The sequence below is a fragment of the Scomber scombrus genome, chromosome 11 (assembly GCF_963691925.1).
Source record: "Scomber scombrus chromosome 11, fScoSco1.1, whole genome shotgun sequence".
Classification (NCBI taxonomy): Eukaryota; Metazoa; Chordata; class Actinopteri; order Scombriformes; family Scombridae; genus Scomber; species Scomber scombrus.
In genome coordinates, this window is record NC_084980.1 from 19,665,787 (window position 1) to 19,684,167 (window position 18,381).

Here is an 18,381-nt window from a genome sequence, read left to right on the forward strand (position 1 = left end):
CCAATAAGTTTATCCATGAAAGCTTACCTCATGTTTTTTAAGCATGTCAATATCCCTGCACAAAGTCGTTCTACTTCAATTTATAGTCTCAATTTTTGCACCACACATACTGTAGTTTTCATCATGTCAATATGCATGCACAATGTCCTGGTACTTCTATTTATAGTCTCCATTTTTGCACCACACATACTGTAGTTTTTTAAATCATACATAGTCCACCCACACTACACAGAATGTTTGTAAATTTCCCACTCTGTTTGTGTTATGTTTATTGTTTAATGTTCATGTTCATTGTTTTTTTCCCCTTTCAGTTTACATCTGGACCACATTTAATTCTTTATACTTTTTATTTGGTCAATAAATCTGATTCTGACACTCATAGCGGAACCTTTGTGCTTTGACTTCACTTTCACATCGGATTTATTTACACGCGGCGCCACACGATATTAGCTGCGTAGCTCACGCTGTAGCCTCTCTGGCTAAAACTTTAATGCACATTTGACACTAAAGACATCGTTTTTGTTTACTTATGCCTCTAAAGGACCAGTCAAACTCCACAGCCATGAAACCAGCCGTGGATGAGATGTTTCCGGAAGGTGCAGGACCTTACGTAGACCTGGATGAGGTCAGTGAGCTAACTAACACTAGCTGCTAATTAATAACATTAAAATATAGTTATAGTATCACATTTAGCTGTTTTTACATTTAAATTAGTTTTCCAGTTTCAAGTTGTCGCCTTTTTACAGCGTTTTAGCTTCATTGGTTAGTGGCTGTTTTACGTTTATAGCTTTTGATTACTCGATATTCGTTTAACTCTAAATTTACTTTAATCACTTCGTATTTATAATTATTATTGCAATTTTGTTCGCTTTTTTGAGCACAAGAACATGAGATGCATTCTTGGGAACAAATGTCACAGACAGAAATAGAAAGAAGATGAAATAAGTAAAGAATAAATAAAAGTAATACACTTATTAACAGTTTTTTTTTCAGCCTTAGATTAGATTTAATGGTATTTACGGTTTACTGTTTTTTTAAATTAAAAAACAGAAGAGTGTTTCTGTCTGTTGTAACTTAAAGGTACAGTACACGACATCCAGACCCATTAGATGTCAGCAAACACTGCAATGTAAATTAATCTACTTATTGAATAATTGTCAACTATCAGAACTTTTTTTAACCTTGAGTAACCGGTAATCTTTGGTTTATGGACGGTTTGTCGGGATAATAAAATACATTTTTCGGATTTGTCTTCTTCAGCTCAGGGAAACAGTGATCGACATGTTTCACCATATCAATTAATTGATAGTGAAATTAATCTTTAGTTGCGGCCCTAGTCATAATGTTCAGTTTGTTTAAATTGTTTAGAGGTGTTTTGTCAATCTTGTGGTCATTGGTAGATGCGGTACTATGCATATATCTATCTATACCTATATTATGATGCTGACATTGCCTGCTGGTGTGTTTCAGGTTGCTCAATAAGCTGTCAGCTGTCTTGAGTTAAGCTTGTGTCTGAGCTGCATGTTTCTTCTCTGGCAGGCTGGGGGAAGCACAGGACTGCTGATGGACCTGGCTGCCAATGAAAAGGCAGTTCATTCAGACTTCTTCAACGGTAAAGATGTGTTCACAAACAACATGCGTCATGCTGTGCATTATCTTTGAAAGCTGAGGAGAAATATTATATAAAATTAATCTGTATGAACAACACATTAAATATTGATTTACAGTTATTGTGCACAGAGTGGTATCTTACCTATACAGTTAACTATTTAACCCCTTTTTAATAGGACTAAAGGGCCGTCCACACCGAGAACGATAACTATAACTATAACTGTAACTGTAACTATAACGATGTGAGCGTCTGACAACGATAACGTCTCGTAAACAGCGGTGTCAAGCACGCGCTGCACGCTCCAGCTGTGTCTGCAGCTCATTATTGATGAGCTGTTACTGCTGTAGTATGTTGTACGGAGAAATACAAAGAAAAGCAGAAGAGTTCAGAGGTGGGTGCTGATTCAGTGTATTGATCAGAAATATTTCAGACACTTGTTGCTGTGAGGTTTCAGTATTTACAGACCAAACTGACCCCAACAGATGTTGAAATGTGATGTATGACATTATGAGCACAGATCTGCTTACAAAGATCCGCTAACTTTGTTGTTTTTTTACATTATAATAAAGAACAAAGTTCCAGCATTGTAATAATAAAGACCTATCTAAATAAATCACCTCTGTCATCCTGCTCCAATTTACAGCACGTCAGTCCATGGTGAGAGAGGAGCAAAAAAATAAATACATCAGTCAGGAAGGATTTTGATTGGCTGTCAGTGTGTTATGGTTCATCAAATCGCTCTAAAAGTGATTCCAACAATATTGTTCTCCTCTATCATCGTCATTATTGTTGTGGTGTTCTCCGCCATCCACATGAATTAGAACAATATTTAAAACTATATATTTATAGTTATCGTTATCAGAGTGGACGGCCCTTAAGTACATATATCCTTTTTCAGACTATTCAATACACATTCATATACATGGTTAATTATTTGATGAAAAAATATATGTGTAATGATCTGATTCAACATTTCATATTTTAAATGTTTGAAAATGAATTTAAAATTGTAGTTTTGAATGGTGATCACTAGGTAAAAGAAAACCAATATTTCCTCAAGTCTTGAGAGCCAAATCTCTAAAAACTAATGTTTACAGCACCAGTCGCCCTAAACAATAAAACTAAACACAGCAACATTTTGGGCTTTCCCTAAATAAACGTTTTTCACTGAGTTGCTGCAGACTGGGTTCATCCAGTGTTTCAACAGTGCTACATGTTCTGGCACATGCAGTTCTTTATATTAGGAGTTACAAGCCTGTAGTTATTAGTGGGTAAATTGTTTTTACTTCTCCTTCTCCTTGCAGTGCTCTTTAGAGGACCATTGTGTAAGATTTAGGGGGATCTATTGGCAGAAATGGAATATAATATTCTGTTTTAATTAGTGTATAATCAACTGGAAATATGAATTGTTGTTTATTTTTATTACCGTAGATAGAATGAGCCCTTTATATCTACATGGGGAGTAGGTCCTCTTTGATGGTGGTTGCCATGTTGTACCACCATGTATCTACAGTAGCCCAGGATGGACAAATCAAACACTGGCTCTAGAAAGGGCCCTTTTGCAATTTTCATGAGTTTTGCAGCCACTGTAGACTCACTTACACACTTGCAGAAGTACTTACAAACTTTTTATTTTCTGGAAATGTACGACTTGATTGGACAGACTTTGTGTGACAGGCATGTGTCACACAGATCCAGAAACGCACATTAATATCAAAGCAGCACACAGACTACTGTAGCGTTACTTTAAAATATGCTAAAAGTTGGATTTTGGCACCTGTGCTGATTTTAAGATTCTAACTGTTTGAATAGGACCTGTGGTTTTGAAGTGACATACCTGTATTTATAGAATTATAGAATACTTTATTGTCATTCTGCCCATGAGACATGAAATGATCGGTGTAATAAAGTACTGTCGCTAAATCCAAGAGCTAGAGAAGCCCCTGCACTGCTGCGTGCCGCCATCTTGAAAAAGATTTATTTCCCACTTCTGTATAGATTATCTGGCATGTATTAATAAATCTTTACACTCCTAGACAGCACGATGAAACACCTTCAGCTCTAGCAGGGCTCTTAAAATGTTTTACAAATGCCAGAGTCAGAGCATTAATTCATTATTTTTACTTGTCATGTAATTTGAAGTGAACTGAGGAGGAGTCTGTCATCTTCAAATGGTAAAGTGTCAGTTAGGGCAGATTGAATCTATTAGCACACGATGTCTTTTCACTCCTGGGCATCAGAGCGCTGCTGGTTCCACAGCAGGAAACATCTTAACTGGCCCCAAAACATTCCTCGTGCCCCCGCTCCCCCGTTTACAAACTGTGTTTTATAATGTAGTGTGATCTGTGTCCTGAGGCGCAGCTACATCAAACGACCACGACGTCTCGCCATATGCGACACAGATTCCACGGAGACTTGTCAGCAGGAGCTGTGTGGATGTGCTTTGTATGAGGCTCGTTTAGGGTGGCAGGTTTTATTCCCCTCTGATAGAGATGTGGACCACTTAGCTGTCTCTGAGGTTATTGAAAGCAGCTGTCAATCCCCCGGCTTACATTTCTAAATGGCTATTCATTGAAACAATCAGTGTCATACTCGTTTCACAGGCAGAAAAGTGAAACTGCTGTGACAGATTGCCTTAATTTGTTATTTCACATTGCTGAGAAAAATTAAGGCTGTAGCAGTTCTGTGGAAAAATAACTTTATTTTCTTGTGATTTTGTATAGTCCTAAAGTTTTGAATGACACATGAAACTGTGGTATTAGGGAGATGTTTAAAGAAAAACATCAATTCATCTCATTGGAAGTTATTGTGTACTTTAAAATACAGTATAAAAATGTTATCGAATTATAAAAAAAAAAAAAAAAGGTATTGTTTATGTAAAAAATAAATATTTGTTGATATAACAGAATTTTACATTTCAACATTTCAGCCTCAAAAAATCCAGTATTTTTTTGTCCATAGTTTTGAAACTCAAAGTATAAAATCACACATGGTTGTTGTTTGGGTGTCCACATACTCTTGGCCTTGTTGTGTATATAATGAAGAAAAATACAGCAGTTACAACACGACTTGAGGAGTTGTGTCACCTGAGAGTACCCGTCTTTTATTGCAGGTGATGTGTTTTGTTGGAGGCTTTAATTAGGCTCAAAATATTGTTTTTCTGCTGTGTGCTGTCAAAGATTTCTGTGTTTTGCGTCTTTGATGACATCTTTTAAAACGGTACTTTGTGCACAAATGGGAATTACATTCTTGTGTGCAGTTGGCGCTCAATGTATGCAGACTGAATACAGATAGACAGTACAATAGTAAGTATGAAAACTATTTAAAGTTTACATGTAGTTTAGAGCAATCACTCAAAATTCTTCTCATATTTTCCTTTTACTGAACCTTTTAAGGCTCCAACTAACAATTATTTTCATTATTGATTAATCTGTTGATTATTTTCTTTACTAATTGATGAATAGTTTGGCCATTAAATGTCAGAAAACTAACAGAAAACAGTGAAACATACCTGTTATAATTATGCAGAGCTCATGATGATGTCTTCAAATGTCTGATCAACAGTTCAAAATCCAAAGAAATTCACTTTACTATCGTTTATATCACAGAAAAGCTTCAAATGCTCACATTTGAGAAGCTGCCTCTGGCAAATGTTTGTACTTTTTGCTTAAAAAAGGTTTTCTGTCAGTTGGTGAATTGATTAATCAACTTATCATTTTAGTAGTTTAGCAGTTTTAGGAGCCTTTAGCAGTCCACTTACACACACAGACGTTCATACTCAGCCTTTCTCTAATTGTCTGGAATCAGTGATATTATTATATATTTATATGTGAATGTAATGAAGTTTTGTTTTTGAACCTCTAAAGACTTTCAAGAGACTTAATAAAGGGAACAAGCCCAGTTCCTCCTTTCATTCGTCTACTTTCTAAAGTTTTTATTAGAGCTGAAATGAAAAGTGGATTAAGCTATTAATTGATAGACTGAAAATTAATCTGTATCTATTTGAATAAATGAGTGATCAGTTAAAGCATTTTTCAAGCACAAATTCCCCAAAATACTTGAATCACAGTCTCTCAGTAGAGGGGATGTTGTTTTGCCTCATGTGATTGTAAACTGAATTATTTTGGGTTCTGTGCTCCTGATCAGACAAAATGAGACATTTTAAGAAGTCAGCTCAGGCTTTAGGAATTTGTGACAGGTATTTTCCACTATTTTCTGAAGTTTTTGAATCAAGAAAATGTTGAAAGGGCAGATGAATCGATAATGAAAGTAATTGCTACTTGCAGATGTAGTTTTTATTTAACCAAGAAGACACATAGAGAATACAAAACAGCCTATCATATCTGAACAGGCAGTATCAATATGACATTTTTGCAAACATACGGACAAATTTAATGTATCTCCTCATATGGCACATGACAGGAAGTAGCTGTACACTGTAGGAGGTACTGAGGAGCTGTTAAGCATTATTCTGTTTACAAATCAGTGTATTAAGAGAAAGGGATTGAGAGTTTGAAAGTAGCCTACGTGCAGAGACGGAGGATGTGGCACATATTCTCATGCATGTTCATACAGTTCTCCCGCCGACCTCTGACCTCACAAACTAACAGACCCACAGGAAGGGCACTCAGCAAGTGCATTCCCAGATCTTTTTGCTTTTATCACCCTGTGCCCCCTCGACCCACCAACCTCTATAACGCTGCTTTATGGGAAACTGCCTGGCTTGCAGAAGCATTTGAAACACAGCCATCGTTTTGTTGTCTATCTATTATGTAACATAAGTGTAATAACTGTGATTTTTTTTTTTTTTTTCCTCCACAGATTTTGAGGACCTGTTTGATGATGATGACATCCAGTGACAGACACTAACATCCTCAGTGTACTGATGGATGATATTACTCCACACCTTTTTTTTTTGTGTGGAAAGCAAACCAGCCATTTGCTGTCTAATGACATACAATTTCCTTTCATAGTTGTCCTAGTTTTAGGCTTTTTCTTTTTCTTAAAAAAAAAACATCCTCAAAAGTCATCACCGGCTCCAGATGTTGTGAAATTCTTAAGATCCCAAGGATTCCTTCATATATGGTATGTTCAAATTATGAGCTTGTATCGTGCTCATGTCTTTGACTGGGTCTAAACAGGATTGCAGGTTTGTGTGTGCTGGAGAACACCTGTTCAGAGTGTAATTATAGATATGATGAGCAGAGGCTGCTATGCTGTCGTCCTTAAACATGCTGCAGATGGTATATGATAGATGACAGTCTGCTAAACTGTCTTGAATTCTTTGTAATCTCAATATTGTGAAATTACAGTGTATGAAAGTACATTCTGTGTTTGGTTTTGATATCTGTGTCCTGTTACGTCATGAAATTGTACATATGTGTACAGGAGTTATGCAACCACACTTTTATTTAACTGAGAAGTTTATATGTGTTTTATATGTGTTATTGGTTGAAAATCAATAAAATGCACTTTATATATATATATATATATGAAGCTGTGTAAGCGTGTGTGATTCCTGAAAGATGCAGATGAAAGATATTTATTCACCTTTTAAAAATCATGTTTTTCACTCAAAGTACTTTTCTGTATTCATAAAAATGCTTTATGCAACAAACAACAGTTGGAAGATTTTAAAGGCTGAAGCTTTTAACTGTTTATATATGGCAAGGTGATTATTTAATAATAAGGTCTGTCAGTGAATCCAAGGAAACTGTAGTTAGAAACTAATAGAATGAATGATAAACTGTTTTATTAGATAAAGTACTAAAGTGAAACAGTTCAGTGTTTGATCACTTTGTATCTGTAGCTGCCAATCATGTCACAGATGTGACAGTAAAGCTGCAATGATTAATCGATTAATTACCAATTATTAAATGAACTGGCAAACAGAGCAAAATGACCAAACTCTGGTTTCTTTCTCAAATGTGAATATTTTCTGGTTTCTGTGACAGTAAACTGAATATCTTTGGGTTCTGAACTGTTTATCGGGATGTTTATAGACGTTAGACTTTAATTGTAAATGTTCAAATACCATTTTGAGCCATGCTGACTGTGTTGCTCCAAGGTTGACAATTTTGGTTGTTCAGTTTGTCACTACAGTCCAGGCTGAAATATTTCTAAAACCTTGTGATGGGCTGGCATTAGATGGATGTTTTGTAGACATTTATAGTTCCGAGAGGTTGAATCCTAGTGACTTTAATCCATAAGTTTCCTTTAACACCACCTTGAAGTTCACGGTGGTGTTAAAGAGACATTCATGTTCCCTCCTTCAGGATGAATACTATTAACTTTGGTGATCCGTTAACTTTTCATTTAGTACCGTAATTAGGCACATTTTAAATTTGTCCAGTACTACTTTCAAAATTCATGAGCTTCATCTGTACCGTGATTTTCGTGGCAATTAGGAAATGTTAGTATGCTAACATGCTCAATCAAAGTGGTGAACATTATAAACATACCTGCTAAATATCACCATGTTGGCTTACTGACGTTAGCATAGCTCAAACACTGGGTAGTAGCCTCAAAGAGCTGTTAGTGACTTTTGTTTGCTTAAAGTACTCAGAAAAAATGAAAACACCCTGACATGTTGGCAAACTGTCTGCTGACAAAGACCATGCAGCATGACTGAAAGATCCAGAACAGCTACTACAGTAACAAGACCTTGTGGTGAGAAAGTCTTCTGCGTTGAGGGTAAAGAATGACTTTCAACATCATTTTTCACGATTTAGCCAACATCGGCTAAATTGTGACATGGTTTATTCTCAATATTGTGAAATTAATGTTGGCCACATTGCCAGCCCTTTAAAACATTTTAAAAAAAGTTAGCTATCAGATTATTGAATTATCCTGTCCAATCCAAATCTTAAAACTGCGGGATGAATTTAGGTTGATTTCAGGAATATGGCGTGAAGACAAATTTTACTACATAACTGTCTACATAACGTGAGAAACAAGCCTAGTTTTTGCACTATAACTTTACTATCAGTGGAGGTTTAATGTAGATATTAAAGTTTTAATATTTAGAGATTATTTCAACATCAGCATCAATGTGAATGCTGGTCTGAGCTCAATAATATTTTCAGTTTCAGGCCACATCATTTTGGGCTTTTATTACTAATCAGTGTGAGTTGGAGAATGATAAGAGGTGTCTGAAGAGCACAAAATACAAACTGCAGGCTTTTAAAAGCTCGCTGTACAGAATCAGCAAAACAGCTGTCAGCACAGAGATTTCCAAGAGCTTTATACAACACAATGGTATTAATTACATCCCAAAACTCTTGATTGTGCAAAAATTTGTATCTTATTGGAATTTGCAAAATATACCATGGTGTCAAGGATTGGAGCCTATTAACAAAAGTCCCTCTTGAGAGGACATAAAAACTCATTAAAAGGGAGAAAAAGAAAAAGAAAGTCATGATCAGCCTGTTCAGATCGGACACAATTTAACTCCCAGTCTGTAGAGAAACAGAAATAATTCACTCTGCACAATGAAACGCCAATTGTGAATAGCTTTTTAAGTAGATTATTTACAGGATGGATAGATTCTGGCTATGAAGGACAATGTGGATGATAGACAAGATTATAATTTATTATATATGAACAAAAGAGTCTACAGTCCTGCTGGCAGCTCTGTGAAGCACACAGCGCTGCTTTAAAATGGACTAATTAGCTCTGAACACAAAGAGGCTGATGGGAACATTGTATTTGATCACGAACAAAAGTCTTGGACAAATTTTAATTTTGATCTGATGACGGTGCTTGAGAAAAAGTTATCCTCTGGGAACCTTGAATATCTGAAGCAAATTTCCCTGCAGTGCAGAGGAAAAGTCACAAGATTATCAAAATTATCTTCTGATGAACATGAATGCCTGTTACAAAATGTCTTGATAATCCATCTAATAGTTGCTGAGATATTTCAGTATGAATGGAGATTTCTATCCATAGATAGTCAGTTCAGTTAATAATTGTGAACATAAACATTTCACTAGAAGCTACAAACAGATCTGGTGTCTTCAGTCTGTGATTTTAACTGAGATTTTGAAACTGTGAACACAAGCTTTGTTTGATGTAAGCACTGTCTGGGCCAGAAAATACACTGAAAATCTTAGCGACTGTCGCAGCATCCGTTATTTCTTTCTTGATTTTCCTGTGAGTGAAGTGCAACTTGAGCCACAACTGAAATGCCTTATGTAAAAGTGTTTGACAGGCATCATCACTTTTACAATGAGCTTTTCTTTCACATGTAGCACAAGTCACTTTATGGCCTCTTTGCCCAAATATCAGTTCAAGTTGCTGTGAGTTTTCCACGCACAGAAAGAGACAGACATTTCCTGATGGACGTTCTGTTTTAAACTGAAAAAGACAACCATCTGTCTGCTTCTGTGACAGCACCGGTTATTCTGAAATGTGTACTATAAATTGCAGGGATCATAGCCAAGCCTGAGTCATCATCAGTCACGCAAGAGGGACACAAACCGATGGGACGAACTGAATGACTGTAGAAAAACAGCATTTAGGAACTGACTGACTGGCAGATGATGCAGACGGCTGAATGATTTGAATAATTTAGTCTGTTCTTCAATAATATGAATATAATTAGAATACATACAGACACTTGTTACATATTACATCCATAGATTCTGTACTTTATGCATGTTTATGTGCACAAGTATGCTGAAAGGTGTGCCTTTAAGGGTATGTATAGCTCCAGAGACTACCTGTTGTGTTTTTAACTAGTGTCTTCTGGTTTCCATGGCTCCTGTACTGTATGTACGTATATATCCTAATGTTGCAGGCTGCAGGCTGTACAGGCTACGTGGCATTTCCAAGCATCAGGATCCTCTACGAAACAAAGAGTGGTGCTAGCATGCTGGTGCTAATGGCTTTGCCTTCTACAGAAGCAGCAGCTTGCTTATTAGGGGCCCCTTATATGAGGCCTGCTTCCACTAATGATTCCAGCTTCCCTTGTTGGTGGACAAATACCAACCAAGAAAGTGGACTTTTTTAGGAGGGAGGAAAATATTGTGTGTTCTCTCTTTTGTGTATTTTTCTGAGACCTTGTCAGTAATGTTGGGGATCTGAAAATGATTTTATAGTGGTATAAAACCAGATTACAGGACAACATTTACAGTGAGAATAGAGAGAAAGAGAGGTAGATTGCTGCTTTGATGTAATGTTGCATCACTGAAATTAAATGGCTTGTGTTCCTGTCATCCTGGACATTATAGCTCACACATTAGTCAATATACTGATGCAAGAGAGTAGTTATTTCAGAAATAGCCTTTACTCCTTTCAATTTCTACAAAGAGATGTAGCACTGGAGTAAAAACAGATGACTGATGACTTTCTTTAGAAGAAATTTGTTACATGTTATTTGCTGATTGGTTCTGTTTTATGTATCTTTTCTTTCTTGTGTATTATTAGGAAAGAAAGAGGAATAGCAGGGCACCTTTTTAGTCTACTGTTTCCACTGAATGTTTTATCAGCATCACCTCTGAAATAGCCGCAGGCACTTTTTTGTGTATTTGTACTATAACAGAGGCCTCAAGCTGTGTGGATTTAACAGCTTACAGTTTTTTGACTTAACACCCACCAAGCCGTTTATGTAAATTTCAAATCTCAAAATCAACTTCTTGCTCAGAGGCTGTCACCTCACATGTTGACCCTAAATTCCAAACGCGTGAGGAAAGAAACCCGGCACTAAATGGCACCTTGTTAATGTTTCTTCCACCTCGAGAAGTCTTGCTGTTCACCTCTCCTAATTACAGGACTCCGATTGGTTGGATGGATGGCAGTGTAGGAGCCAATCCCGGAGCGCCTAACAGCATGCCGTAGATTATGACATGCCTTTTTGTTTTTAATGATCAAGGGGGCTCCTTAAAAATGTTTCCCTGCCTGTCCGTCCCATACAGGGGAGCAGAGAGGTAAAGGGGTTAGACAGCTCAGGCATCCACAGTGCAGCAAGCCCCCCCTTCAAGAAGCTCAATCCAGAGAGCCACTGGCTCCAGAGGTGACTACCGGAGGCCTGAACTTCAGCACCTTTGCAGGTAAGGTTTGATGCGAATGCTACATGTGCTGAAGTTTATATTTTTTCAGTTCAGTGAGCCACTGTGAAACTGTAACTTGATTTTCTTTGACTGAAAAGTGCAGAAAGATGTATGAGCCAGAGTGAAATTGTAGAAGTCTCTCTTTTTGAAATATCACAGCAGCTGTAATTCAACAGCCATCCATGCCGTGACACAGAAGAATATTTCAAGCTTTTGCCTGTTTGATTGTTCTGTTCAGTCGTTATATTTGATATTGTGATATTCAGAACTAAAGTCTTATTTTCTCAGTAATCCCTGAAAAGCTCTATTACAGCATGTCCCCAATCCTCTCTATTGTGTTGCCATCAGCCAGTCAAATAAAAGCCCTCTCTTTGTTCCAAGTGCATTGTCTTCTCATGGATTTTCATATCTAACATTGTGCTGAAAACCAACAACACACAGGGTTCAATCTGCGTCTAGCTAAATTGTCATATTACAGTATAAAGTTCATACTGCATTAAGCACCAGCTAATATGGAACTGAGTTAACACTGAATATTGTTACTGTCTTTTCTCTCAGGAAGCACATAAAACAGAAAATGGCACGTGTCGGACGACCATCCCTTTCCCTGATCCACACAGGACTCCTGTTAGCAATTGTTTTACTACCAGGTGAGAACTTGATTTACAAATTTGAAGTGAAAATAATTTATTTATGACTTTATCTGAGTTTCTTCACAACCATTATATTAGGAAATGAATATAAATGTACTCTAATGTGATGACAATTTCTCTTAAAATGTATGAATGGCACATACAGGCTTATTAAAATCCTCAAAACTCCCAGAAACACAACTGGGAACTGTGTTCAATCATGGATACGATTGAGGATAATAAGGTCATGTTCACAGCACTTCTTCAGGGACAAATTATACTTGGTGGCTTTTTAACTGTGAAATTTGAATACCTGTATCTTTAAATCTGACTGTTTTCAGATAAAACCAGGATAAAATAATTATTCAATAATAACACTGTTGTTTCCAGTGATATTTCTGGTGGTGAGATAACCTTGAAATATCATTTAGACTAAATTAAGTCCATTTTTATTTATATAACCCAAAATAAGAAATTTGTCTCATTGACCAGTGATTTCCAACCTTGTTTTTTGATTCCCTTAAAACGAATTCATGTCTGTTTGCAGGTTATGTTTTACTGTTATTTTGTAAACAGTGATTTTTCCTTCTCAGATTGTTCATTTTGAAGGATTTTCAGAAGCCTTGAGAGGTAAAAGTTTACAAACGGCAGAAAATCTTGTGACCCCTCAGATTTATCATAGGAGGTCTTCATCCCCAGTTTGAGAATCACCAATTTACACAATTTATACAGGGGAAAAAAAGGTTAAGATCATATATTAAATGAATATGTACTTTTCCTGGTCAAAGATGTCATGTGAGTCATGGGGTAGCGTTAGAGATATTTGGACTCATCACCTTCTAAAATCTTGGCTGCAGCCCTGCACGCTGGCACAGAGTTAAAAAGACACCATTACTCTTATCTCCTTAACATTAAGACAGCATGTCAAGTTGATTTGCAAGTACCTAAAAATCTTTCCAAAGTCATAAAACGATATTGGAATGAGAGGAAAGTTTCTGCCACAATCAGCTGAATTTGCAGTTTTCTGATGGTCGTAAACTTCTGAAGGAAACCCCTGGTGGAGCAGGAGCTACTTCACATATGGAAAATAGGGATGCACACAGACATGTCCCCTCCCTCCTGCCATACATTTTTACAGTGTATTGGTAATTGGTTTGTGTGAGGGCTCGCTCTTTGTAGTTTTACAGGTTAACTTTAAGGAGGCCCCCAGTAGTTGCATAAATGCACAGACTCCAAAGGTCTGGCTCAAAGCCTGACTGAGTGTGGGGCTAGGCGAGGGGTCTAGAGGAGGAGGAGGAAGAGGAGGGTGTTTAATCTGCAGGATGCTGCCTGTGCTGGGGCGCCAGAGCCTGAGCACCTGCCGTGTTTCACCTAGGGGCTTATTAGCGGGTCCGCGTTTTCCCTGATGTTTAGGGGGGGAAATCTCAACATCTGGTCCTAGTCAGTTAATGTCCCTGTTGCTGCTAATGTGGCTGCTGCTTGCTGTTTTACAGAGTTTCTGGGGGCCGTTCCAGTGGAGCAGCACAGGGAGGAGGAAGGTGAGGACCTGTGACATGGCATGTGTGATATTTTAGTGGCAGAAGAAACTCAGATTCTTTACTTAAGTTAAAGTACCAATATCATAATGTAAAATAAACCTTTATTTATTAGTGAGTTGTTGTGTCATGCATATATAGGTGCCAAGCCCACATGGACTTACAAGACACCAAAATACAGTTGCAGTAGTGACTCAAGTGACTCATTTATCAAACACAGAACATTGCAAACAATAAACTTTGTCTTCTGTGCCATGCTCAACACATATTTGCATCTCTTCCTGACACACAGCTCAAGTTTATTATAATCACTGTCAATCAATCAAAATAGACCCCTGTAACTGAATCTATTATTATATATCATCAGATTGTTTAAACAGTTGAGTTTCACAGTTAAGTAACCAAAACAATCAGAAGACAAATATTAAATAACTTAACATAAAACATTAGGTCCTAAAAATATTTCTTATACAATTCAATTCGGATTAATTATGCTTAAACTTTACTCAGATTTCATGAGTCTGACGACATTATCTTCCACACATCTATACTTAACAAATGCAAACTATCTTTCTAACTAACTTATCTTGAAATGAACCACATTCTGTGCAACTTCTGGTAACAACACACTTTATTTTGTTCACTTTCTCCCTCTCAGTGCCTGCAGTGTCTGACGATGTGAAAGCCGACGCCATGGCCAACCTGAAGAAGCTGGTTCGCAACAGGAGGAACGTCCCCGCTTTTGCTCTGCCCCAACTCAAACGCCTTCCCGACTTCTGGGGATGGTACAAGCACTTCATGGACACCCACAACCAGGAGGGAGTGAGTGGAATTTGCTCCACATTCATTATTTAGTTTCTTGCAGTCATAATTATGAAACAGTGCTTGTTCCTTCTTCTAAAAGCAACAATTTGTGTCACTAGTTTGAAATGAACTCAAAAGTTTATGCTGGAAAAGACTAATTTTAGCAGCTTTTTGATCTAGTTTTAAAAGGTTCCTTATTTTTGCAATTCAGAGTACAACAATAAATTCTTTATTGCTCAGACCATGATTATATAAAATTATTAATATGCCATTTCCCTCAGTATCAGAGAGTACAACATCTTCTTTAACAGTCAGGCTGTGTGGTTTGAATAACAAGACAGTGAGCTGAAAAAAGCACATGCTTACCTCCACAGAAAGTGTATCAAGGTGTTCATCTATCAAGGCGTTATTTCCCTTTAGTTTTACCTTTATTTGAGTTTTATCCCGCGTAGCATTGAAATCATTTTTAATCAGAGCAGATTTATTCAATTATTCAATTCAATTTCTTGCTTTTTTACCCCGTGTTTCAGGTTGAGGATTTGGATCGTCTGTACATGGCTTACCTGCAGAACAAGCACAGGTCAGAGGAGGGGCCCACCTTCAACCACTACCTCACGCACCTTAGTGAAATCTACAAGACCTGTGCCGATTCTGATGATCCGGAGTGCATCGCAGAGTCCACTAGCAAACCAAAGGCTGCAACAGTGATGCCTGCCAACATCAAGTCTGCTTCTGTCATGATGTGCAACCCCTACATCGACCCTTACTGCCTCTTCCCCCACCTCCCTAAGGCTGCTCCTGCCCCCGTTGTGGAAGCTCCAGCCAAGGTGCCTGCTCCTATCCTCACCCCTCTGCTGCCCATGCCCCTGAAGAATCCCAGTGGTTTCTACTACTACGCCCCTGTCCTGGAGCCCTTCCTGAGCGCTGAGCAGAAGGCTGAGCTGCTGAGGATCTGCAACAATGAAGATGTGGAGTGTCTGCAGTACCACCTGAGGGCAGCTTACGGCTACCGCCCTGCCCCTGGTCCAGCTCCATCCTACAGTGCCCTCAAATGCGACCCCAAGGACCCCTACTGCTTGCCCCTCCTGGTCCAGAAGGCCCACACAGGCTTCTACCACATGGTCTACCCCAGCTGTAACCCAGAAGTCGATCCTCTGTGTGTTGGAGCTCCTCCTGCTCCCCTGGCTGCCGAGGAGGCCCCTAAAGAGCAGCAATGCAACCCTCTCTTTGACGCTGGCTGCAATCCCCTGACTGCCACCAAGCTGTCCGGCCTCACCAAGCCCGTGCTGGAGTACCCCTTCAAAGACGAACCTGCACCTCCTCCTGCTCCTCTGACCTGCGACCCTCGTGTTGACCCATACTGCATACTGAGAGCCGCCCTTGCCATGCGCAAGCCCCTTCCACAGATCCCCCAGCACCAGGTCTGAATCTGAAGTCCTGCTACTAGGGTTGAATAGTTCAGTTGTTTTGACTAATCTGGTGTAATCTTGCTTGTTAAATTGTTTTATTAATTGTCTGTTCCTTTTCATTTGGTTTATTAAATAATGTAGTGACATGAAATGGGTGTTGCATAATGCTTTCACTTGCTATTTTAAGCTGCTTTGCATCTGTTTTGAACCAAAAACACAAATCAATCAATCAATCAACCAGGTCCGCTCCAAGCTTGGCGTCCGTGGAAAGACCAAGGATGGCCACGACTGCTATGTGCACTATGACAAAGACTGCACCCCAGTGAAGTCTGGCCCCAAAGCCAAAGCTGACATCAAGGCTCCTGCCAAGCCCCTCTGCCACCCATTCGACCCAAACTGTGGTAAGTTTGCTTCACCCTCTGCTGCTGAGGCCCCGAAACCTGGCACAGATGGCATAATCCTGCCTGATCCTGACTGTGACCCCGAGTACGACTACAACTGCCGCCTGCGACGTGCTGAACCCGCCGCTGCCGCTGATGAGCCTGCAGCTGCTGAGGAGAAAGCCGCTGATGAGCCTGCCAGAGAGGCCGCAGTCCCACAGGCTGCTGTCCCACGTTTTGAAGACTTCCTCAGGGCCGTCATGAGCCAGTACAAGTAAATTTAACATGAAATCAGAATCAACAGCACCTGGTAGATAATCTACCTGGAAGAAATGGAGCTCACTCTGTCTGTAGTAGATGTATGGACTTCAAGGACCTCAATCTGCCACATTGTTATTATTAAATCATTGAATCAGAAACAGTTGCAGCTTTTAAATAGTAAGTTTGATTTTCTCAGACAATCTGAGGGTTTCCTAATTTTGTTCTGTTTTATAAAGGGAGAACAATTAAAGGGGGCCGATACTTTACCAGCAGTACAGAACATTTTGTGAAACTTGTTGATTGAATACTACATGTATGTATGTTTGTAGAAAAGCGGTGTATGTATAGATGTGTGATAGAGTAGCGTCAGCGGGTCCAAAAAATCTCTCTGTTGTACATTCTCTGTTTCCATTTGAGTTACCATAAATGTATTTAATGTTGTTTACCACAGTTTTCTGTAACTCTAATCCTCATAATGCTTCATCTGTTTAGTTTTTATGAAGTTCTAAATAAAAAAGATTTGAAAAAGTCTTTATCTTCTTTCTAAAGATTAAACCATCAACACGCTAATTTCACAGACACATCTGCTTTGCTGCAAAAGATAAAGAAACCTCATGACAGCAGCAAAACACCACCTATTCTGTAAATGTACACATCATTTCAGTCACCAGCTGTTGTAATTAACACGTAGCACGTATTTAAACGTCAGTGTCCCAGCTGGCATGTTCCGCCACCATAATGAAAAAGCTTGTTTTTATGTTTGCACATCAAACGTCACTACAAATGTGTTTTTTTAATGAAAGTACACTGCAGTATATTTGTATTCTGTTCATTATTTCCCAAGATCAATACTTAAAGGGTCAGTTCACCCAAATCCCAAACAAATAAATAAAAAACAACCCAAAGTGGTGTCTAGCCATGCAGACATATTCAGTTACATTTATAGGTACATTCAACTTCATTGGTGGTGAAAACTTACATGTAAAAAATGCTACATCATTTTATCTTTTCAAAGCGAAAACTTGTGTTATAGTTTTCAACATTTGTCTTGTTTATGAGTAATAATAAAAAGAAATCTGAGATCATTGCACATTCAATCCTGAACCAAATCCAACAGTCACAAACACTTGTTTTTTGTAACTTGTGAGGATATTTTATTGACTTGCATGGAGAGCTAGAAGCAAAAACTAACCTCAACTAAAAACAACATATTATCATTTAAATAAAGCAGCTTTTTGTCCCTTGATTAAAGAAGAGTTCCTATAGTAACTGGTATTTGTCCATAAAATATGATTAAGGCCCATGCACACAACAGTAGGTAATATCTGTGGTGTTTTAAGAGTATGTCACATTTCAGTGTTGCAACAGATAAACAGTGATCAATTTAAGTTCATGTTCCTGTATCTGAATCAGCAACATGTGAAACCACAAATGTTTTCTTTTATTGATGACTAAAAGCATTTTTACAAAGCAGACTGTCTCTATTTAAGAATAACTGAATAACGAACTGTGGTGTATTATTTTCCGAAGCTGAAGTATTATATTTTAGGAATGAACTGCAGCCGTGGGCTACATCGACTGAAGTCTGCTTTTCACTTACAAACTTTTCAGCAACTCACAGCTGTCGCCTGAAGGAGACGAACACTGCTGCTGCTGCTGCTGCTGCTGCTGCTGTACTGACAGTTTTAAAGGCAGCCGG

At 38.4% G+C, this 18,381-nt stretch overlaps 2 protein-coding genes across 2 annotated transcripts; both read left to right on the forward strand.

Annotated features, from left to right (window-relative positions):
- The first annotated feature begins 429 nt into the window (after positions 1–429).
- On the forward strand, positions 430–7,108 carry LOC133990483 (COP9 signalosome complex subunit 9). The gene is made up of 3 exons (XM_062428812.1): positions 430–625; positions 1,540–1,612; positions 6,434–7,108. Exons 1-3 carry the CDS (start codon positions 530–532, stop codon positions 6,469–6,471), a joined length of 207 nt encoding a protein of 68 aa, XP_062284796.1. The 5' UTR covers positions 430–529; the 3' UTR covers positions 6,472–7,108.
- Positions 7,109–10,285: 3,177 nt separating this feature from the next.
- Positions 10,286–16,750, forward strand: and2 (actinodin2). The gene is made up of 6 exons (XM_062428219.1): positions 10,286–10,309; positions 10,410–10,581; positions 11,527–11,661; positions 14,487–14,650; positions 15,163–16,053; positions 16,283–16,750. The coding sequence occupies exons 1-6, from the start codon at positions 10,286–10,288 to the stop codon at positions 16,697–16,699; spliced, it is 1,803 nt and encodes a 600-aa protein (XP_062284203.1). The 3' UTR covers positions 16,700–16,750.
- Positions 16,751–18,381: the final 1,631 nt, after the last annotated feature.